Source organism: Dipodomys spectabilis, unplaced genomic scaffold (genome assembly GCF_019054845.1).
Source record: "Dipodomys spectabilis isolate Male_0828 unplaced genomic scaffold, ASM1905484v1 ptg000006l, whole genome shotgun sequence".
NCBI classification, from domain to species: domain Eukaryota; kingdom Metazoa; phylum Chordata; class Mammalia; order Rodentia; family Heteromyidae; genus Dipodomys; species Dipodomys spectabilis.
This window is the reverse complement of record NW_024870683.1, coordinates 6,683,627-6,706,934: the sequence shown is the minus strand read 5'-3', so window position 1 is coordinate 6,706,934 and position 23,308 is coordinate 6,683,627. Positions and strand designations below refer to the sequence as shown.

The window sequence follows — 23,308 nt, the reverse complement described above, 5'->3', positions numbered from 1 at the left end:
AGGGGGATGAATGTAACAATATTCAACATTTCTGATGATAATAATGAATGCTCCCTGTTTCCCATACCCTAGCCTGCTACTTTGGATTCCAAGAACAGAGATACCCTCTGTGTAGGGATTTTCAGTCTCCAGAGGCAAAGGACAGAGCCCAAGGCTGGTCATGAAAAGGGTCATGAGTCACTAGAGGGTTCCAAACCTCAAACATGGCCCAGAGGCTCTGCAGCCAAGCCGGGCTCAGGCTCCCAGGCTTTTCCAGGCCCTCTTGTTGGATTAGAAGTCTTATTTAAGCAGTATAGAAAGCACGAACAAGGCCTCGCAGACAAAATACATCAAGGGGACATTTAATTTGATTTAGGGAAAAATGAGGCAAACATTTGGGAACCTAAATAACTAGCCAGTAATTAAACTAACAACGGGAATGTCCTTGCACTACAACCCAGCAAGCACCGTGGCCTTTATGGACTGTATTTACAAAGAGACCTGACAACATAATTAGTCCTGTAAATTTTACGCAGCCTGCAGCCGAGGAGTGATGGATTTTGTGTGTGGAGGATGAGCAGGGAGAAATGAGGTGGATGAATTTCCATTTTCAGTAAATGAAATTAACACTGCTTAATTAGTGAAGCTGACAAATAAATGATCAGGAAAGATTTAAATCCCTATGAGTGCATCTCTGGCCCGGGCAAGCTCCTATGGTGAGACAGAACAGATTTAGTGCTGGGGGTTAGGGTCTGCATGGATTCCTTTTAAGCATGTGGCCCCCAGAGAGGGGCTAGACTGAGGCACAACTGGCTCTTCCTGTTCTTCCCATATTTGACCTGCTGACAAGTTTCTTGTCCCATCTCTTGTATGATAACCTCAGGAACTCACAGAGTTTCTATGATGTGTTCCACCATGCCTGCCTGGCAGACCATGGAGAATACCCATTTCTCTGCTATGAACTGGCTAATGAGCTAGAAAGGACTCCTTTGGTGTAGTAGGCTGAGATAACTGCATCCCAGCCATCTCTTTTTGGACTCGTTGCCTTTTGTCTTCCAACATTCCTCCACTTGCTTTTACCTGCTTATAGCCTCTTTCTCTATAAGGAGCCTGGCCCTAGGGAACATCCCTGTCCCTGCTTTTTTATCTGTGTGTGTGTGTGTGTGTGTGTGTGTGTGTGTGTGTTAGTCCTAAGGCTTGAACCTTGAACTCGGGGCCTGGGTGCTGTCCCTGAACTTCTTTTGCTCAAGGTAACATTCTACTATTTGAGCCACAGCTCCACTTCTAGCTTTTTGGTGGTTAATTGGAGATAGGAATCTCATGGACTTTCCTGCCTGTGGTTGGCTTAGAACATCAATCTTCAGACCTCAGCCTCCAGAGTAGCTAGGATTATAGACACAATCCACTGATGCCCAGCTCTATCTCTGCCTTCAACTAGCCTAACGTACTGGTAACCAGCCACTCTAGAAGGGAGGCAGGTGTGGATGCTTCTGTGATGCTGCAGGAAGTTACCTGGACTCCCTTTTCTCTACCTGCTTGGTCCTGACCTGACTCCAGGCAACCTTTCCCACCCCATGATGGGATCTAGGCCTGGTCCTCCCTACAGTACATGCCTAATCCCATTATCAAAGTTTTATGTAGCTGGGTCACAGAATGAACATCTGGGAATTCCAGGCAAAAGGAGGTTTATGAGGTCTAGACTAAGCTTACAAGGGTCAAACCCAGCAATAAACCCAGTGTTTGTCTACACAAGGCACAATCTTTTTTATGGGAGATTGATATTTGCGAGCTTCCAAAGACTGATAGAAGCTGGTGAGCTCAGCTACTCCGTACAATGACCCCATCTGGCAACTAGGGTGCCCTCTGCCTGCCTCAGCTGTGCACTGTTTCTTCCATGAAGACACCCAAACACCCAGGAGTGTGGGCCTCCCAGGAGTGACTTCAGGAATAGATTCAGGAGCCTTTCAGAGCCTTTCTAAGCCCACACTGGCTGTTCAGGCCTTTGCTGATGGTACTAAAAGATGCACGACTCTGTAATAGATGAAAGCTGCCATCAAGCTCATCTGAAAGCTGGCCAGCAACTCCTGAGCTACTGCCAACCACTGCAAATATCACAGCCACTGACACTGGATCCTACCACCTAAGAGAGATTCCTCAGCTTCCCTATTCTGCTCCAGTCTCCCAAAGGTGTTTCAGGAAAGCCAGGGGGAAGAACAACAGACAGATCAACAACAACCCACTTTCATGAGCAAGTGGTTCTTATGGCTGGCAGGACACGTTAACTTCTTTTCTCTGTGTGCCTCACAGTGGCATTGCGATGGAGGCCTGGCAGTTTGTCAGCTCTATGTGTCACCCATGAGGAGACTAAGTCTCAGGAGTACATTCCTGAGAACCAGTTCTCCAGGGGAAAGTCTATAGCTGCCTGTGGGGACCACTCAGGTACACGCTGTGGCTAAAAAGACCAAGGGAGGGCAGAGACCTTTCCTGGGTAAGTACCTAAGCAAAGGAGGCCACTAGGTCTGTCAGCTTGAGGTCATGTATTTGTGAGAGGTGAGTTACCCTTCTCTACAGTTCCTGACCAAGTTTGTTTTCCATGGATAGCTTCCCATGACCCCAACCAGCTGACACTACTTCTAAACATGGGTGGAGGTAGAGGAGGCTAGAACTAACATTTTCTCCTCCCACCTTCTGGGGAACACTCACCCCCTCCTCACCCCCAACCCCACACACCTCAGTCTTGGGCAGACAGCCTGGGCCTGGAGCATTTTCACAGGGGGCTCCACACCCACTCCTGGGAGGGCCCGCCCAAGCCTCAGGCCCTGTTCCAGGCCCAGTAGCTGCAGCAGAGGGGGAGGAATGTTCTAGTTCCTTGCCAGAGGGGGAGGGCGCTTCCCATTTGGCAGCAGCCCACCCTCAGGAGTAGGGACACAAAGCAGGCATTTAGGGCATCCTCAAAGGCAGCCCAGACCACAAGACTGGGAGCAGCTCCAAGGTCTCCTCCCTGAGAGGAATGACAAACACCAACTCCTCCCTTCAACCCCTGCAAACACCTCCTCCCCCATCCTGGTCAAAAAATGGGCGGACAGACGATCTAAGGGGCAGCGACCAGGAGCTTGTATGCTTGCCAGCCAGCAGCAGCTTGGAGAATGGAGAGGTTTTTCTGTTTGCAGAGGCTGATCCTCCTAGCCAGAGAACAAGCTGTTAGCATTAGAGAAGTACGCCTGAACATGGGGAGCCTGAACGCAGGGCCCTCTCCCGTTAGGAAGGGGGAATGTCCAGGCCAGTACAGCAGTAGGGGCTTTTACTTGAGCCAAGTAACATTTGGAAAAGCAAATAGTCCAGTCACAGTTACCACCATGGGCTACCTCCCTATCTTGTCTGATTCTTGACAGGGAGTCTTCAGAGCTTCAAAAACTCTCCCCAACTCACCCTCGCCTCCATTCTGCTCCAGGGCCTGGTGAGGAGGAAGTAGAGGAGGAGGAGAGGGCCTCGATCTAATTCTCCTGTGTCCTTCTACCTCTCTCTCACGTCTCCCAGCCTCCAATCTGAAGCCTACAATTCCTCCTTACATAGGCCTCCTTGTCCTTCTTGAGTTTCTTCAATGGTTTTCCTTGAAGAGTTTTGTTGGAATGGCTTAACAAGTCTTTTAAGGGCTGACTCAAGCCCCCTGAACAGCTTTATTTCTTGCCATCCCGCATGCTTCTAGACTTAGCCCACATTGGCTTCTCTGCTAGGATGATCTCCCTCTCTTTCTCTGAGACCCAGTGGACATATTCAGTTTGATAAATTCCTAAAGCCAACACTAAATGCCCATACAATTGTAATCTTCACTATCAGATTGTGATTGTGTTCTATTTCTCACACATGGGAAGGAACTCTGAACAGAGTAGGAACCTAGTGTTTGTTCTTTACATGAACAAATGAATGAATAGCTAGATCACTTACAGGAGCCGTGTCCCACTGCAAACAGATCATTGTACTTTGGATTCCTGCAAAAGAAATGTGGACCTATTGGCACACAAAGTAGACCTTGTAGCTCTTATATAGTTAATGATCTTTCTCAGGGCCACTGATGCCTAAATACACTGCCGACATCTACTATCCAGCCTAGACCCTTACCACCTGGGAAACCCTGACTGATCCTGCAGTCTAATAAGAATCCCCATTCTGGACTTCCATAGTACCACATTTCACAATCAATGTGGTTAAGTGCAATAAAAAGGGTAGCTCAGGGCTTGGCACCAGGTACATGCCACAGATACCCGGGATGGCTCTAGGATTGCTGCAATGCCTGTACTCACCAGCAGAGGGCGGTAACAGCCAGGCGCTTGGCTTTGTCATTTTGGAACTTCCAGAGTGGCAGTAGCGTACCCTCCTGGTCTCGGTATTCGTCAGCAGCATCCTCATAGTACTTAAAATCTTAAACATGAATAAGCAGAATCAGATCTCAGACTGCCATTTTGCAGCAAACCAAGGTCAAACGCTTGTCTCTTCTTGGACAATACAACAAACCTTTCTGTATTTGGATGTGGGAAAAAGAGTACCTATCTCAAAAGACTTGTGAAAATATATTTTCAGTTAACACATGCAAAGTGCTTAAAAAAATGCTCCGTACACAGTGAGTTCTCTCGGTCTGTTACCAACTGTTACCATCATTGTTACTGGGCAAATTACAATAAAGCAGCTTTGTGTGCATGGATAGAGTCCCAGGTTGGTTTCAGTACTTATCCTCATGAATTTCTTTCTGCCCTTGGGAAGGTTCAGATTGGAGTGACCAGATTTCAAGGGCTCAGCTGCCAGAGACTGATTAATACTTCTTTTAATTCTGCTTCCCAAATCCCTGAAAGGCAGCCCCACTTCATAGTCATTGCCAACCCTCACTATAATAAAGCTACCTGGATCCCCATGGATCCCCCAGAATCTTCATCCATCCTCAAAACTGTCTCTTCCCATTTCTCCAAGCAAGGAAGAAGCTCTATCTTTCCACCTGTCTAACCAGCAACCTGGGTAAGCTTTGACTGATTTTTTTCTAGTATGTCTCATATTTTCCTCCTATCTTTTTAATCCATTCATTTCTGTCCAAACCCACAGCCACTACCTATGTTCAGGTTTCAATGATCTATCACTTGGTTAGTACACACATCCTCTAACTGGTCTCCCTCACTCTGTGAGCCATCCTGCAGATCATGTTTCAATCAACCAGATGAGTGAGAGCAAACAACCTCTTCACTACATCAACCCTCTCACCACAGTGAGACCTCTCAATGGCTCTCCTTGCACAGGGACTCCTTAGTCACTAGGTCTACATCATTTTGAGCCATCTGTTCACATGTGATCTGTACCAAGTGTCTGTATTCATGAATCAAATGGTGTCAGGTATCAGTGTGTTTCTACATGACTTTCCATGACTAAAATGTCATGTTCATGACAGACTCCTAACCTGCTTCTGACCTAGATTAATCTCTTCCTCCTCTGTAACATCTTCCTTGTCTTTTTTCTTCTTTTGTGTGTGTGTGTGTGTGTGTGTGTGTGTGTGTGCACGCATGTGCACGTGCGTGTGTGTGCATGTGTGCACAGCACATGCCCTGGTAACAGAACTCGAACACAAAACAGGGGCACTGTCCCTTAGCTTTTTTGCTCAAGGCTGGCAGTCTACCACTTGAGTCACAGTTCCACTTATGGCTTTTTGGTGGTTAATTGGAGATAAATGTCTCACAAACTGTCCTGCCTGGGCAGGCTTCAAGCCATAATACTCAGATCTCAGCCTCTTGAGTAGCTAGGATTGCAGGTGTAAGGCACTAGCTCTTGTTCGTTTGTCCTTTTCTTTTTGTTTTTGAAATGAGCTCTCCTTTTTGGCCAGTCCTGGGGCTTGAACTCAGGGCCTGGGCACTGTCCCTGAGCTTCTTTTGCTCAAGGCCTGAGCCACGGTATTACTGCTGCCTTTTTCTGTTTATGTGGTACTGAAGAATTGAACCTAGGGCTTCATGCATGCTAAACAAGCACTCTGCCACTAAGCTACATTTCCAGGATGGTCCTGAACGCTTGAGTTTAAAGCTTCCTCCTACCTCAGCCTCCCAAGTAGCTGGGACTATACTCATGTACCACCTCACCTACTTGTTTTGAGTACAGTTAATTTCTCTTCTCTGTTCCAACCCTGCCTCTCCTCTCCATTACACTGGCCTTAGGCCTGGCTTTCCCATTTCACAGCAGGAATCATGTTATATTCGTCTCAGGGTCACATAGCACAGGGATAGCCACACAACAAATATAAGAAATAAAGTAACAATGGGACCAATTAGAGAATGAACTCTCTCATCCAGCAGGGCCAAGGACATGCTCAGGCTTGCCCCAGCCATTCTCACAATACACCTCTCCCCTGCCCCCACCCCCCCTACACTGTGGTACTACATTCAAAACGAAAAAAAAAAAAAAAATTAGAGTGGCCAGAAAGGTGTCAGCCTTGATCAGATCAGAGAGTCCTGAGCTTGGGTATCTTTAAAAAATACTTCATTTCAAAGAGGAGATTAATTGGTAACACTTCTCTATTCTATTTTCACTTCTTCATGATTACACTTTCCCAAAGGGAAAATACTATACAATTCAAAGAAATCAAAGTTCAATGCATTTTTATGTGACTGTGGTCTTATAAATGAAAGTGGTTCACAAGGCCAATTTCTCCATGGATATTAATCAGGTTTGCAGCTCTTTGGTGGGCCACTTGTACAGACTGGGTTTCAGGAAGCCAAGCTGTGTGAGTGACAAATTCATTCACAGCTGCTCTGTACTTTGACAGCTTTGAAAAGCACTCAAGGTCGTTTTCCAGCCTGAATGATAACTAGGGGGCTTGTTTAGGCTGCTGGTCTTGGCAGCCTTAGTTTCTATGTCCCCTGGGTGAGCAATGAGCATCAAGTCACCAAGACGAGCCCTAGGCTGTCAGCAAAGGAGACCAGCCAGAAGCAAGGAGTTGCCAACTCTGGGGAGGCAGCTGCTCCAAATAAATGCACAACCTCTCAAGGAAATACAAGCCACTTGGGAATGTGCTGTTCATGCCATGGGAAGGATTCCATTTCCCTGGCACTGTCAAAGACACCAGAATTTCCCAGGCTCCCAGGATTTAAGTGTTTCTGAATCAATCCCTTTCTTTGCTTCATCACTAATTAATCACCAGGATAGATCTAGTGAATGTGTGTATTTGAAATGTCTCCTCCCTGTTCAGTGGTTCTGTAGCCTAATGGTAAAGTTTTTAAGCAATGGATCCAAGGGGCCTGTGCTCAAGTTCTGGTTTTTACCACTCACATCCCCCACTAGCTATAATTTTGAACAAATGGCAACATCCCAGCCTGAGTTTTTCATCTATAAAATTAGATAATGGGTTGAGGAGATAGCTCTTTGGTAGAGTGCTTGACGAAGTGAGGTTCAATCTCCAGCATAAAAAAAAGAGGAAAAAACCCACAACATAAACAACAAACAACAAATAGCTGAATATGTCAGACTATTTTTGCCAGCATAATAGTAGTTGAGTGTACTAGGAGGCTAAACAGGAGAATCAAGAGTTTAAGGCCAGCCTAGGACTACAAAGTGAGACCTTGTCTCAAAAATAAAAGAGAGATAATAATGGTAGATGTCAGCCAAAAAAAATATGTAAAATGTACCACACAATGCCCAACATATAGGCCATTCCCAGTGAACACTTGCTCTCCTTTTTCTCTACCCCTTATAATGAAAGCTGGTCTGATGTGGTAGGGCCCATTCCATACCATTCCTTCACCTCTGTCCCTGTATTCTCCACAATCACATCTTCCTCCTGGTCCACTCTCACTGGGCTGTGTCCTAGCTGACAGATGCTAGTTTCTCTGATTGGTATTCAAGACCCTTAATAAACTGGCTCCAACTGCCCCTTAACTTTCAGCTTTCCAACAGCTCCTGTTAGGGTCAATTAGCCTGCTGTCCTTTGTCCCCAGGGTCTATTCATACTCATTCTCACTGCCAAGTCCCTGCTTGTGCCATCTTCTGTCCAGAACATTCTCCCTTCTGCTATCCTCCCACTCAGATGCTGCTTATCCCATAGCATCTAGCTCAACCTTCCTGAAGCCTTTCTTGTCAGCTTCCACTCATCCCTTATTTGCCCTCTTCTTTTCTTGGGAGATCCCCAGAGCAGTTTCTATCCTTACATTCTAGCATCATAGTAACCCTAAGAAATCTGGGTGGTGAAGACAACACAGAATGAGGAAGCTGAAGATCTAGGTTCAAGTCCTCTTTGCCACTAACTAGCCAGGTGGCCTTGGCCCTCATTGCCTTGAAAGCAAAGTCAGCAGTCATTTTCACTCTGCCTGCTTCCCAGAACCATTGGGAAGATGATGTTAGATCATTATGGGAAGGTGCTTCTGTGCTACAGCACGGTAAGATCGCATCACTATACGCATTGTCCCTTATGGCATTGTCCATGGTTGCCTTGCATCAGCCTCGTCTCTTCACTGACATCCAGAAGAGGAAGGGATTCTCTTTCCTACTTTATATATTTTTTTGCATCTGTAGGGTCATTAATCTTACCTTGAGCAACATCATCATATGTATTCTGGTTGACCATGCGCTCCACAATTTTAGCAGCTTGGGACACTTTTGTGATATCATCACTCTGTGGGGTGACAGAAGCCACATATTCTCTTAAGCCAGGACAGATGCCCCAAGACAGAACCCAGACTCATAACTGATTTAGCTATGCCTTCCTGCTGTCTGCCATCATGCCTCCATGCCATAGTACCCACCCAGATAGCGCTATTATTATTATTATTATTATTATTATTTTGTGGCCAGTCCTGGGACTTGAACTCAGGGCCTGGGTTCTGTCCCTGAGCCTCTCTGTGCTCAAGGTTAGCACTCTACCACTTTAGTCACTTCCAGCTTTTTCTGCTTATGTGGTAGTAAGGAATTGAACCCAGAGCTTTGTGCATGCTAGGCAAGCACTCTACCACTAAGCTACATTCCCAGCCCCCAGATAGCTCTATAATGGTATCTCTGCATGGCTCTAGTTCACCCTACCGCTGTATTTAGGAGCCCTTCCGTCACAGGTGGAAAAAGGGGTCTAAATTTGTGATTTCAAGCACGTGCATAGAGCTGGCTTCATGTTCCTTTATTCAGTACTTATTTTGGAAAATGCCTTTTCCATCTCTGAGTGTAAGGCAAAACATCTAAGTTATAAGTTAGTCCTTTGCTCTTGAGAGAGCAGATAAGAATCAGTTCAGGGCCTTTCTAGCGGGATACAGAGAGATTTCATCAGCTCAGAAAGTGACAGATTCCCCTTAAAGGTCTCAGAGATCTTCTGGTCCAATCCTTCCTTTAGTCACAGGCTGAGGAAGTCACAGAGGCCCAAAGATGGGGAGAGATATGCTTGTAATCCAATAGACCTGCCCACTGCCAGAGGAAGCAGAACGTTTGACATCAAGGAAAATAACTCATTCTGAACTAAAAAGCAAGAGTATCATTGTGTGAAATTCCACAAGGTAAACCACTTGGGAGCCTAGTAAAGGAGCCAAGAGTTTAGGGGAGGCTGAGTGGGATCTAGTCATCCAGAGAGCCAGTGGCTCCTGACGATCAATCAGCTGTCCTGGGAGTGGTAACACCAGTAGTTTAAAAAGTGGATTCTAAGCCAGGCACTGGTGGCTCAAGCCTGTAATCGTAGCTACTCAGGAGGCTGAGATCTGAGAATCACAGTTCAAAACCAACCCAGGCAGAAAGTCCGTGAGACTCTTATCTCCATTTAGCCACCAGAAAACCAGAAGTGAGGCTGTGGCTTAAAGTGGTAGAGCACTTGAGCAAAAAGAGCTAAGGAACAGTGTCCAGGCCCTTAGCTGAAGCTCTGCAAACAAAAATGGCAACAAAATAAGTGTATTCTAGAACCTCACAGATCTATCTATCTATCTGTCTGTCTGTCTGTCTGTCAATCTATCTATCTATCTATTCTTTTATTCATTCATCCAGAGTTTTGTTATGTTATGCAGCCCAGACTGATCTCAAACATAAAATCCTCTCCCCAAACACTAGGATTTCAAGTAGGCATCACCAAGAGTGGCTTAAAAACCTGCATTCCTATTCTATCCCAATGTTTGGAAGCCAGGCAGTAACCTTGAGCAACTTCTCTAAGTTGCAGAGTCCTTTTGACAAAGGGGGATGAATGGCAGCATCTGCCATTTTGTCAGATCATTGAGAAGATTGGACATAATATTACATGTGTTGGGATTTGACACAGTTCCTGGTGGTAATGGGTGAAGGAGTGTCAGGGCGAAAGGCGGCATCATGAGGTGAAGGCTTGGAAAGTTGCATGTCGGGAAATGGTCCTGTGAGGGCATTTTGCCACACCTCAAACTGGCTCCAAATGGACCAAGAAGTGTGACAGTACATACAGTCAGAACAAAGTTAATGAGACCTTAACTCAGAAATAAAATATGAGGGTTGTATGCCTCACTCAAGTAGTAGAGTGTTTGCCTAGCATGGGTGAGATTCTAAGTTCAATTTTCAGCACCATAAAAAGGAAACAAAAAGGAAGGCATTGTGTATTTGTAATAATAGTCCTCAGAATTTATCTGGGTCCTAGCTCCTACACCTACTCCTTAACCCAAAGCACCATCCTCTCCCCCTTGGCAGTTTCCCAGCATGCTTAACTCTTCCCTATGTAAGGTAGAAGTCTCTCTGATCAGATGGCCAATTAGTTGAAGTTTGCTTCTACGAATAGTTCTGACTCTATGTGATAGTCATGAAGTGTTGTGTGCCCAATGACAGCACTTCTGCTGTAATCGGACAGTGCCTCATTTCCTCCAGTGAGCACTCCCCAAGTATCCTCTACCAAGCTCCATCAGCCATAGCATGGCATATTAATAACAGGCAAGTACTCTGTTAGAAGTTGTACATACGTTATCATGGGTTCTCCCAACCATCTTGTAAAGCAGGTATCATCTGAATGGCTTAATGAGTGGGGAAATGGAAGTTTCAGAAAACCCCAGTTAATGCCCTGGTACCAGTGGCTCACAACTAGCTACTCAGGAGGCTGAGATCTGAGGATCGCAGTTCAAAGGCAGCCAGAGAAGAAAAGTCCCATGAGACTCTTATATCCAATTAACCACTCAAAAACCAGAAGTGGAGCTTGAGCAAAAGAGCTCAGGGGCAGCACCTCAGCCCATGAGCGCAAGCCCCATGACTGGAGAGAGAGAGAGAGAGAGAGAGAGAGAGAGAGAGAGAGAGAGAGAGAACAGAGAGAGAAACACACACACACACACACACACAGAACCTTAGCTAATAAGGGTCAAAGCAATGATACAAGCATAAGTCTTTGGTTTCTAGCACCTACTCTCTTGTTCTGCATGGAAATCTATTACCTCCTCAATCAGATTACCCTCTCATGATCCTAGGAGACTCAGGGCTACGGATATGTGCCAAGGATAGAATACAGGTGGCTCTCCCCTCTCTTGTAATGGATGCCATGCTACTTGAGCAGTCACATCTTTTTTTATTGTTTCTTCATAAGCTTGTGGCCTTCCTCCCACTCCTGCCTAATATTTCAGACCAGACAAACTTACATTCAGTACTGTGCATTTAGTGAAGTCATTAAGGATACCATGGTCTCCCTCGCAGGAGAGCTTCTTACAGAGTATCATAAACTTACTCTCTTTTCTTCCCTCATGTACCTGATTTTTATTTTACTTGTTATTTTTATTTTTTATCCTTTCTCTCTCTCTCTCTCTTTCTTTCTTTCTTTCTTCTTTCCTTTTTGGCAGTACTGGGTTTGAAATCAGGACCTTGGGCATACTAGGAAGGCACCCTGTCCCTTAAGCTATACCCCCAGCTATACCTATGTTTTTTCTTTTTGGGGGGGGGGGGTCCTGTCGTGGGCCTGAACTCTGGGCCTGGGTGCTGTCCCTCAGCTCTTCAGCTCAAGGCTAGCGCTCTACCACTTGAGCCACAGCACCACTTCCGGCTTTTTTTTCTGCTTATGTGGTGCTGAGGAATCGAACCCAGGGCCTCATGCATGCAAGGCAAGCGCTCTACCACTGAGCCACCTTCCCAGCCCATGTTTATTCTTTTTTAACCAACCTAAACAGACTTGGATCTTTGAGAAAAAGGTGTTATTCTATTCATTCACTGAGCCTGGACAAAGAGAAAGTCATTTACTTTTCTCACTGTATTTCACAGTCAGCCTACTTTAATAACGGGATTTCCAGTTAGAACTCAATTCATTTTTTAGGAAAGATTGCACACCATTGCACTTCCTGATAAGTGATTGTATGCTATACTCAATGACGTGCCTCCACTGTAGCATCTTCATCCAAAGGGCTGGAAACTTCCTGTATCATAGTCTTACATGTCAGTCAAGCTGGAAGATCCCAGTCTGAAAGAAGGAGTGGGGACTGTCCTCTCTGAGGTATTTGTTTTACACCAAACTCTGTCAGGGCTGAGACCCCAGCTCAGTTTTCAGTCTCAGCCAAAGGATCTTTTTCTATTGGATTCTAAATCTTAATGATTGTATTTGAGGTTTCTGCAACCATGGGTACCAGCACAGTCCATAATCAAAATCTGATGGATCTTCATAAGTGCCCTGACCCGGGACAGAGCCCTTTTGAAGCCTCTAACCTCTGGGGAACGATACAGTATGAGCCAAGAATCTGCACAGAACAGCCTTAGGGCAGGGACTCTATTCTTTCACCTCAGAGTTCCAGTACCCAGCATGGTCATGATCACTAGGTTCCACCCTAACAGATATATTGGAACAAATTTCTATGAAGCCATAACAAGAGACCTTCTAACATTCCCTCAAAAATGACACCATCAGGTTAGAGAACAGAGGATTGAGAGGAAGGGAGCATACTTCAAAGGAAGCAGAACTTCCTTCAATGGATCTGGTTTATTCTGAAGTGGAGCTCCAGCTTCTACTTCCCTGAGAGTGGCTCTGTGGGAGCTGTCCGTGGTGCTGAAGTCTGCCCCCAGCTTCCTCTGGCTCTTTTTCATTGCAGACCCAACCCGTCCTCATCTTAACATGGACCTGGCCTCCAACCCAGATTTCTCACTGCTGAAGGGTAGGCTTTAAACATCTCCCTATGGTGACTCTTCCTTCAGTGACTACTCATCACTAGATTACTATTCTGTGTGGTTCCACAAATATATGCTGGCTATGCCCCTGTAAGCCTCCACTCTTGATCTTTAAAATGACTCTTACATGGCTCCTCATGGTAAACCCAGCATATTGCCCATGATAGTACCTGTGCTTATCTCTGACATAGCTATTGGCTCTTAAGACCCACCTTAAATATCAGGCACAATTAAACCCAAGGATTTAAAGCAGAAAAGCTTCTTACCCACCCAAATCTTTTGGAAGTGGTATCTTGTCCTCACCTTCTACCCCTATCCTAGGCAGATTATTTCTTCTTGATATCTATATAATGGTTTTAAGAAAGTTCATGGCTTCTTTGGGCCTATATAAAATTGGCGAAGGACACAAAATGCCAGAGGCAATTGTATTTCTCCTCATATCATGCCCCAAAGAAAGAACTATTCACACTTCAACATTAGCTGTCTTCTTAAGTATTAGTGAAGCCCTTCCCAGTCAGGCTTCCATCTACCCAGAGACTGTTGCCTGACTGAGACATTCCGTGACAGAGACAAACCTGGGACTCCATGGATGTTAGCTTCCTTGAGGCCCTCTTCCCTGTTTTTTTAGCCACTGGAGTCTTTGCCTTTTCTTTCTCTTTGGTCTTTTCCAGCTTTTCAAGTTCATCCATGTAGGCATCATAGATTTCCCACTAGACAAGGACAAGATGAGAGCGTCATCACCCAACCAGCTTCTCTTCAGCATTCCAACTTGAGGAATTGGCCATGAACATGTCACAAGTCAACATAGTATCCTCTGTTCTTCCTAGTGTAATTATGTATTCAGTGTCTGTCTTCCCTGCTAGCCCTCGGCTTTGGAACAAGACTGAAGGCACTCTCAAGGACACTTCTGATCTGGCCTACCAACACTGGAGCCCAGTGTCTCAGTCTTTAGGTAGAGAGCAGCACTGCCTTAGCCTGAAGTCTCCACTGGTCAAAACAAACCAGCAAACATCAGCTGGCTAACATCTTTGTTAGTGACCAATAAGACTCTGAATTAGGAAATTGAAAACATGTCTCCCCCATCAAAAAAAAAATACTGGCTCAGGCCAGCTATCTATAGCACTGATCATAGCTCAGAATTAGAAAGAAATAAAAGATGAGAACCCCTGCTAAGTGGACCTGAAGAAAGGGAAGTCCAATGACAACAGCTGAGGAAGCAAAGGATCTGGTGCTGGGACAATGCAACAGACCAGACTGGGCAGTCACTGCCACCTGGAGGCCAGATAGGCACACCTTACATTTAAAAACTCACACATAGGCCAATATTTACTCTGCAGAATATGTCAGCATAGGCTAATCTTACTGAGAACTCTCCAAGAATCCTGTGAGGCCACTTTCATTCTCTCTTGACAGAGAAAGAAACTGAAACATGTGTTGCTCAAAATCTAATCACTGGAATAGCAGAGTTACAGCCTAAGTTTAGGTCTCCTAGCTCCAGATCCTGCCCAAATCAGCATGGTCATCTAGGAGTACTTGAGGGGGCGGTAGGAGAGTCTACAAGTGCCAAAGGCTTTTGGAAGGGCAATGTTAGACTACTAAGTCAGCTACAGGGTGCCATGGGCTCCAAAGAGTCCATGAGAATAATTACCATCACCCAGTCTGGAGAAAGCTCCAGAAACCATGTGTACTTTTGGCTGGGACAGCCTTGCTCTGTGTGATGGCATGTAGCTAGCTGATCTAGAGCTTGCTATGTGGAGACCTACTGTATGCTGTACCTGGTGTTTAGAAACTGAATGCTCAGGACAATGAGAAGATAGGTGGATAGATGAGGACAGACTGACAGAGGAGTCCTTAACTAGGCTTGTCTCCTTTGCTGCTGAAAGTGACAAGGATGAATGGCACTAGGGATAATGATGGGTTTCAGGCCAACCCAGGGTCTTACCTGATTGGCTGTGGCTGAAAAGTTTGCCCTGGGAGGAGGCTCCATCTGGCATTCTCGGTCCTAGAGAACAATGATACAGGAAATTCACAGAAAACCCTCAATTCCTCCTCACTCCAATTTAGGAGATGGTTGAGGAAGGGGTAGGACACAAATCTGGGAAAATAAAGAAAGGGATTGAATAATGCATTCAAAGCCCACATTCTTTCCATTCTGGCCTCTTTCAGAAGAAGCTGAAGCTAGAAAGCATGACAATGTAGACTTATTGTCTCTGTTTTAACCAAGATAAATTCCAAGTGGTGGATGAACAGATCTACAAAAAGCCAAGATGTCACCAGCTTCCAACAGGCTCTGGAACTATTATCCCATATTCTGAAAAGGCTTCTTTCTAATACTGGAGTCTTTGGCTCCACTAGGGAAAGTCACTCTCCCCCATGATATATCATCCAGATTAGCTGATGTCAACATAAGGGACCATAAAGAGTGTAAATCTTTGCCCTCCATCGCAGATTCATTTCTGTCAAACACTGCTCTTGTTTGTGAATCTCGTACCTAAAACCTTGTAAGGCTCCCTCAGCTTGGTTCTCAAGATCTTCCATACTTACAAATCAGAGAACCTTCTAGATTTAGTTAGTCTACCACAGAGACTATCAACTTCAGTTGGACTGATTCCTAGGCCCCCTTCACCCTTAGCATGATGTGACATTGTCTGTCCCTCCCAAGTGCAGTTTTCTATTCCTTAGCCAAAGCTTAGTTTTAGTCTCTTTGGAGTTTGCAAGATTCATACACTCCTTGTCACTCCACTTGAATTGCCCAGATGGCTTACAAGGACTTTAATGTATGCCCCAGCTCTCCTTAGAGAGGTAAAACTGTGGTCTTCCCTGCCACGCTTGCTAACTTGAGGACTGCTAGGATGGGATCAGGTTTGCTTCTCCCCTGCTATACAAAACAGTGTCAAAATAAAGGAGACTGTACCCGAAGAGGGTTGTTTAAAGTCTGTGATGCCCTCTCACTGAAGTTAAACTGGTTAGTGAGTTTTCGCTCCTTGGGCTGCACAGGAGCCATAAATTCTTCTTCAATTACTTTTTCAGCTGCCTGAAAAGAAATAAAGATCCAGAGGACAAGCTGTAAGAGGAAGGCAGTGGGAATTCAGGAGAATCAGGCATAAGGGGCATTCCTGAAGTTGGATAGAATGCGGGTGGGAGAGGTGATGCTACAGACACATTGGAATCTGCAGCCTCTAAAGTCTCACGTTTGCCTCCCTCCTTCTGTCCTGAACCACCCCTGCAGCCTCTATCCACAGTTTTCCCTGGAAGGAGTGGGTCAGAGAGTAACAGCATACACACTTCAGTTACAGGCACATCTGTTTGACTGCCAGCTTCTGTTCCTGGTTCCTTTGGTTCTTCCTCTTCTTCAAGGACTTCTGTGTCTGAAACCACCTGCTTGATGGACTCCTGGGAACCTTGGTTGAAAATTTCCAATAAGCCAAAGTCCAGGCCTGTTCCTCCATTCCCTGGCAGGATGGCTTTTTTGGTGCCTGCCTGTCAGAACCTGTATGTCCTTGAGTTTTTAGCCTGGGTATTAGAGGATAACTCTTGGGCCTGTCCCAGACACTATGTAAGTGAAGGCTCTGCCATGTTCTGGCATAGGAATCAACTCTTTGGAAAGCCCAGACAAAGGGGACTAGGTTCAAGATTTCAGCCTCAGGCTGGTCCACAGTCCTACCTGCCACTAATTCATTGCGGTAGTTCTGCCGCCGTCCTTCGTCAGAGTCTTTGGGAATCAAGTTGCCCACCTGGCTGAAGTGAACTGCAAGTTGGCTCACAAACCCAATAGGCTTATATGTGCCTTCCTAAAAAGAGAGGAAGATGAGTAAGACCAGGGATCCCCAAAAGGGATGCTGTCAGAATGTAGTCTTCCTTTATTTTCTAAGGCTAGACAACTCATTTCTGTTAAAAGAAATACAATTCACCAACTCTTCCATTAACTTGAAGTTTTCACCAAATTTCAGTTTAAAGAAGCAAATGTAATCCAGCATTTAAAAAAGTTCTCATCAAATATTTCTTTCTAAATACCCTCTGCTTCCAACTTGAAGCAGTTCCACATTTTCTGATCACTGGTTCAGGTGCTTTGTCTCCTCTGTCTACACCAAGGATCCTAATCCATCTGCCTTACCACAGACCCTGGGCAGAGCAGATATAAGCACCAAATGCACCTTCACGACCCTACCTCCACTATTCTCAGTAGATACCAAGTCCAGCTGGATATACAATTCCTACATTAAAGCAACATAATGATTATATATGATATTCTATGAAAATTTCTAACTAAACAAGAGACATGGCTCATGTCTACATTCCCAGCTACTTGAAAGGTGATCAGGAGGGTTCTGATTCAAAGCTAATCTAGCCAAAAAGCTTGAGAAACACCATCTCAGTCCATAAGCTTGGCATAGGATCTGTGCCTCTCATACCAACAATGTGGGAAGCATAAATAGGAAGATTAAAATCCAGGCTAGCCTGGGGATAAAAATGGAAACTCTTAAGCTGGGCGCTGGTGGTTCACGCCTGTAATCGTAGCTACTCAGGAGGCTGAGATCTGAGGATCATGGTTCAAAGCCAGCCCAGGCAGGAAAGTCCATGAGACTCTTATCTCCAATAAACCACTAGAAAAACCAGAAGTGGCGCTGTGGCTCAAGTGGTAGAGCACTCGCCTTGAGCTGAAGAGCTGAGGGATAGTGCACAAGCCCAGAATTCAAGCCCCATGACTGCCAAAAAAATATAAATAAATAAATAAATAAAATTGAGACTCCTGTTTGAAAAAGAATAAAACCAAAAATAGCAGAGGATACAAATGATAAAGTGCCTGCCTAATAAGCACAAGGCCTAGTTCAAATCTCAGTAGCAAAAGAAAAAGAAAAATCCAATATAGGATCTAACACTAAGACATAGTAAACATGGAACAAATAGGTTCAAAATAGAAGAAGAAACAGAGGCACTGGTAGCTCACACCAGTAATTCTAGCTAACCAGGAGGCTGAGATCTGAGGATCACAGTTCAAAACCAGCTGTGGCAGAAAACTCCATGAGATTCCTATCTCCAATTATCCAGCAAAAAGACAGAACTAGACGTGTGACTCCTCTAATATGTAAAAGGCATTTGTAATGTGACAAGTCACTGCTTCTCCAAGGAGATACAGAGGCCTTGCCCAAAGAGGGACGACTTACTTTGAAGCTGTACCTGACAATATTCTGGGGTGCGTGTGGGTTGTTGGCTGTTAGGATCCGAGTGAACTCTTCCTTCAACTCCTGAGGGAGAGAAATACCAAGAGGATCATGCACTAGATCCCTGCCACTCTCTCTGAGGTTTAGGCCCCCCAGGGTGCCAGTAAGAGTCTCACATTCAGGCTTGTGCAGGCTTCTAATCCATACTATGGAAGACAATAACTCTGAAGCTGAAGAGGTGGTAGGAGCAAGGCTAGGAGATTGTTCACTCACCGCTTCTGTCAGCTCTAGCTGGTCAGGGGGTCTAACTGTGACTTTGGACTGGTTCCAGTCATCGGTCCCTTCTCCCACTTCAGTCCCTGAATCTTCATCCTGGGACAGAAACCTTACATGAGGGTGATATTGATTAAGGTACATTGTACTAGTAAATTAACATGTTGAATTGAAATCCTTTTGTACAACTATTTAAAGATAATACAATTTAAAAACACAACAAAACAAATCACCTCACATGAGGGTCTGGAGTGTCTGATCGTCTGAGACAAGTGAGGAATGCTACAGGAAACCTCTTTATTCATGAAACTTCCCCGAAGCCAAGCTCTGCCTATTGTACATAGAATATAAAATGTACAATAGATTCCTCCATGGAAGAGTCCAAAGGGACTGCCCAGGCCAGAGGTCTCGTTGCCTTGAAAACCACAGCCCTGAGGGTCAGGGCTTAAGCTGAAATATTGTGGTGGGTTCTGGCCACAGCGGTGGGACCAGAACTGGCTCCTACCTTCTCCCTTCCCTTTAGCTTAGAAAGAAAAGTCCAGACCAGCGAGCTACCAAATGTAAGTCTTCATGAAAAAGTGGTTTAGACTCCAGAAAAGATGCCAAGCTGCTCTTTAGACTGCTCTACTCTAATTTATCCTTGATCCTCTACTTTGCTAGCTTACAATAAGTTACTCTTGTTTTCTCTTGTACTTGATTACTTTTTGTTTTTTATTGTGAAAATACTGTACAGAGGGGTTACAATTACATGGGCAAGATAATGAGTACATTTCTTATCAAGCATTGTTGCCTCCTCCTTTGTTTACCCTTCCCATCCTTTCCCATCTCCCCCCCCACATGCCCCACCCCCCCTGCCACCCCGCCACCCCAACCCCCCCCCTCCCTCGCCAAGGTTGGAAAGTTCATTTTTCTTTTCTTTTTTTGGGGGGTCCAGTTGTGGGGCCTGAACTCTGGGCCTGGGTGCTGTCCCTCAGCTCTTCAGCCCAAGGCTAGCACTCTACCACTTGAGCCACAACGCCACTTTCGGCTTTTTTCTTTTTGCTTATGTGGTGCTGAGGAATCGAACCCAGGGCCTCAGGCATGCAAGGCAAGCGCTTTACCACTGGGCCACCTTCCCAGCCCGTAAAGTTCATTTTTCAACGTAACAATTTGTACATCTCATTGCTGCAATAGGTCCATCTGTATCCCTATTTAAACAATTTGTTTTTTCCCTTCCCCTCCATAAATTATACCAACATCAAATACAGTGAAAGCAGGGGTTATACCGTGGGGGAAGGACATACAAAGCAACACAGAAATAAATCATCTTATAGGGCTGGGAAGGTGGCTCAGTGGTAGAGCGCTTGCCTTGCATGCCTGAGGCCCTGGGTTCGATTCCTCAGCACCACATAAGCAAAAAGAAAAAAAGCCGGAAGTGGCTCAAGTGTTAGAGCACTAGCCTTGAGTTGAAGAGCTGAGGGATAGCACCCAGGCCCAGAGTTCAGGCCCCATGACCTGACCCCCCCCCCAAAAAAAAAAGAAAAAAAAGAAATCATCTTATAAATATGTTAGAAACAATTGCACGAAAGCAAAAACATTTCATTTCACCTAACATCAAATTATCTGACCTTTTATGCTTGTCTCAGACATATACTAGTTATTGCAAATAAAGGAAACCATGGGACCTATGTTTCTTTGAGCCTGGCTTACTTCACTTAATATAATTTTTTCCAGGTCTTCCCATTTCCTAACAAATGGGGCAATGTCATTCTTTCTGATGGAGGCATAGAATTCCATTGTGTTTATATACCACATTTTCTTGATCCATTCATCTACTGCAGGGCATCTGGGTTGGTTCCATATCTTAGCTATGGTAAATAATGCTGCAATAAACATAGTTGTGCTGGGAGCTTTAGTATGGTCTGGTCTGTGATCATTTGGGTAAATGCCCAAAAGTGGGATTGCTGGGTCATAGGGGAGCTCTATGTGGAGTCTTTTGACGACCTTCCATACTACTTTCCAAAGTGGTTGAACAAGTTTACACTCCCACCAACAATGCAGTAGGGTTCCCTTCTGTCCACATCCCCTCCAGCATCGTACTTGATTACTTTAAGCCAAAACTCAAGGTCTAGAAGTTTTGCCTTTTCTGACAGACAGGTAACTACCAGGCCATTCTATCTATCTATCTATCTATCTATCTATCTATCTATCTATCTATCTATCTATCTATCTATCTATCTCTATCTATCTATCTATCTATCTATCTATCTATCTATCTATCTATCTATCTATCTAATCTATCGTGATGTAGGGCCTAGGCCGGATAGATAGATAGATGATCTACAGATAGATAAATATCTATCTATCTACTAGGCCTTAAGGGCCTACATCACGATAGATAGATAGATAGATAAATAGATAGATAGATAGATAGATAGATAGATAGATACATAGATACATAGATACATAGATACATAGATACATAGATACATAGATACATAGATACATAGATACATAGATAGATAGACTTTAAGTTCACCCTCACCAACAATCAAAGATATATAAAATAAAGCAATGTTTCCCCCACCCCAAAAAAATCTGGAAAGTTATAAAACAAAAACCAAATCAAACTGGCATCCAGTATTGGTGAAACTGTGAAAGCAGGCACCCATAAAGGAACATGACCTTTCTATACAGCAGTTTGGAAAAATTTACCAAAGCTTGCCTAATGGCTGTTTCTATTCTTTCTATTTCTATTCTTTGATTCAAATTTCTATATGTGCAAATTTATATTAAAGATTTTAGGAACATGCCCAAAGATTTAGGTGTGTGAATTTATATACTAAAAAGATATGTCTAAAAAGAGGTCTAAATGTCCAGCAATAGGTATGCTTGAAAAATTATGATAGGGCCTTAAGGAATATATATCAAAACATTATGTAGTAAATCCAACAGTGCTATAGAAGTATGTTTATTAGCAATGGAAAATACTCTAAATGGTTTATTTGAAACAACAGGTTATACAGTAATACATACATAGTGTGATTCTGTGTAAAAAATAACATATGTAATTTTCATATATTCATAAAAATATCTAGGATGATACAATATCATATGTTAACTAGAAGGTTATTCCAGGGTGGTAGGTTTAAGGGTAATTTTGTTTTTTGGTCATGGGGCTTGAATTCTGGGCCTGGACACCGTCCCTCAGCTCTTCAGCTCAAGGCTAGCACTCTATCACTTGAACCACAGCACCACTTCTGGCTTTTTCTGCGTATGTGGTGCTGAGGAATCGAACCCAGGGCCTCATGCATGCAAGGCAAGCACTCTACCACTGAGCCACCTTCCCGGCCCTTTAAGGGTAATTTTAATGTTTTATCTTGTTTGAATTTTCCAAAAATATATAGATATATTTCCAACATAAAAGGTGCCATGAGCACCTTGGGAGAAACTGGTGGAGTCGGTCAGCACTTACTCTCTTCCTGGCTCCTCTGCTCACATTGACGCTCTGGAGGAAAAAGGAGAGAAACAGAAGGCAAAGTCACAAGCCAATTGATGTGGGAATATCATAAATAGTATCACAGAGAGTTTTCTATCCAAAACCTTGCAGATAAAGGTTGTTAAACTTTCTCAAGTCTCAAAAACAGTTCTCTAACACTCTCAGTGGGAACACGTGTTCCTTGGTCCTGCCATGGGGCCTGTCTGAGGCAATCCTGTTTTAGCGTCAGTGAGACTAACTTACAAGGAATAACTGGGTACACTTGGCACTAGACTTTCCTCCCTTCCTTCCTTCCTTCCTTCCTTCTTGCCTGCCTGCCTGCCTCCCTGCCTGCCTGCCTGCCTGCCTTCTTGCCTTTCTGCCTTCCTGCCTTCCTGCCTTCCTTCCTCCTCTTCTTTCTTTCCCTTCCTTCCTTCCTTCCTACTTCTCTCCCTTCCTCTCTTCTTCCCTCTCTCCCTCCCTCCCTCCCTCTCTTCCCATTCCCCCTCTCTTTCAGTACAAGGCTTGAATTCAGGGCTTATTGCTTCCTTTGTTGGTACTCTACCACTTGAGCCAATCCTCTAACCCTGCTTTTTGTTGGTGTTTGTATAAGGAGCAAGCCTGTGACCTCCTCTCTCAGCTTCTTGGTTTATGATGGGATCCTCTTCCCACACAATCTCTACCATCTACCATGAAGGCCTTAACAAAGTTAGCTGAGGCAGTAGCCATGCCCTTGAACCTCCAGAACTGTGAGCTAAAAGAAACATGCCTCAGTTATTTTGTTATAGTGACAAAATGCTGGCTAACCCAAACAATGTGCAATTCAAGTTGATAAACTTTGGTGGTGTATTTCTTTATTTGTTAGGCACTAGTCTAAGCAGTGGGACAGAGACAGCTGAGAAAGAGAGAGAGGGGGAGAGAGAGAGCCTCTTCCCTCGTTTATTCAAGGTTCACAGAAGTCTGGTGAGTGTAATCTGTGTTTGTCGCTTTCAGTCACTTAGCATGTTCCTTGGAAAGCTAACTCTGTCACAAGTTGCTGCAAGGATGCATAGGGGTACCCACTCAGTCTGGAGTGCTCAGGAAAGTTTCCAGAGGTGGCCATTTCTTAACTGGGTATCACAGGACAAGATGCACTGTCTAAGTAGAGATGTTTTTCAGAAGGAGAAAATAGCATTTGCAGAGGCAAGGGAAGAACAATCACAGGCATAGTAAACCATTCTACAATACAATTCCAACAATATATCTATATCATACAGATAGCGTGTTTCAGGTCATCAAGCATGAGGGGATCTGCAGAGGACAGAGATGTGAGGGAGGGGAAGGTTTGAAAGAAGTCAGTCTAGAGCATGCACTGAGTTAA

At 44.6% G+C, this 23,308-nt stretch overlaps 1 protein-coding gene across 1 annotated transcript in view; it reads right to left on the bottom strand.

Annotated features, from left to right (window-relative positions):
* Dnai1 (dynein axonemal intermediate chain 1) overlaps nt 1-23,050 on the bottom strand; it is a 41,977-nt gene extending 18,927 nt beyond the window's left edge. Inside the window, 13 exon segments of the mRNA XM_042698543.1 lie at nt 3,925-3,968; nt 4,281-4,398; nt 8,530-8,614; nt 13,632-13,766; nt 14,999-15,058; nt 15,971-16,086; nt 16,338-16,457; nt 16,721-16,847; nt 18,222-18,302; nt 18,492-18,590; nt 21,946-21,978; nt 22,577-22,627; nt 22,979-23,050. Coding sequence (XP_042554477.1) covers nt 3,925-3,968; nt 4,281-4,398; nt 8,530-8,614; nt 13,632-13,766; nt 14,999-15,058; nt 15,971-16,086; nt 16,338-16,457; nt 16,721-16,847; nt 18,222-18,302; nt 18,492-18,590; nt 21,946-21,978; nt 22,577-22,627; nt 22,979-23,050 — 1,141 coding nt within the window.
* Between the last annotated feature and the right edge of the window lie 258 nt (nt 23,051-23,308).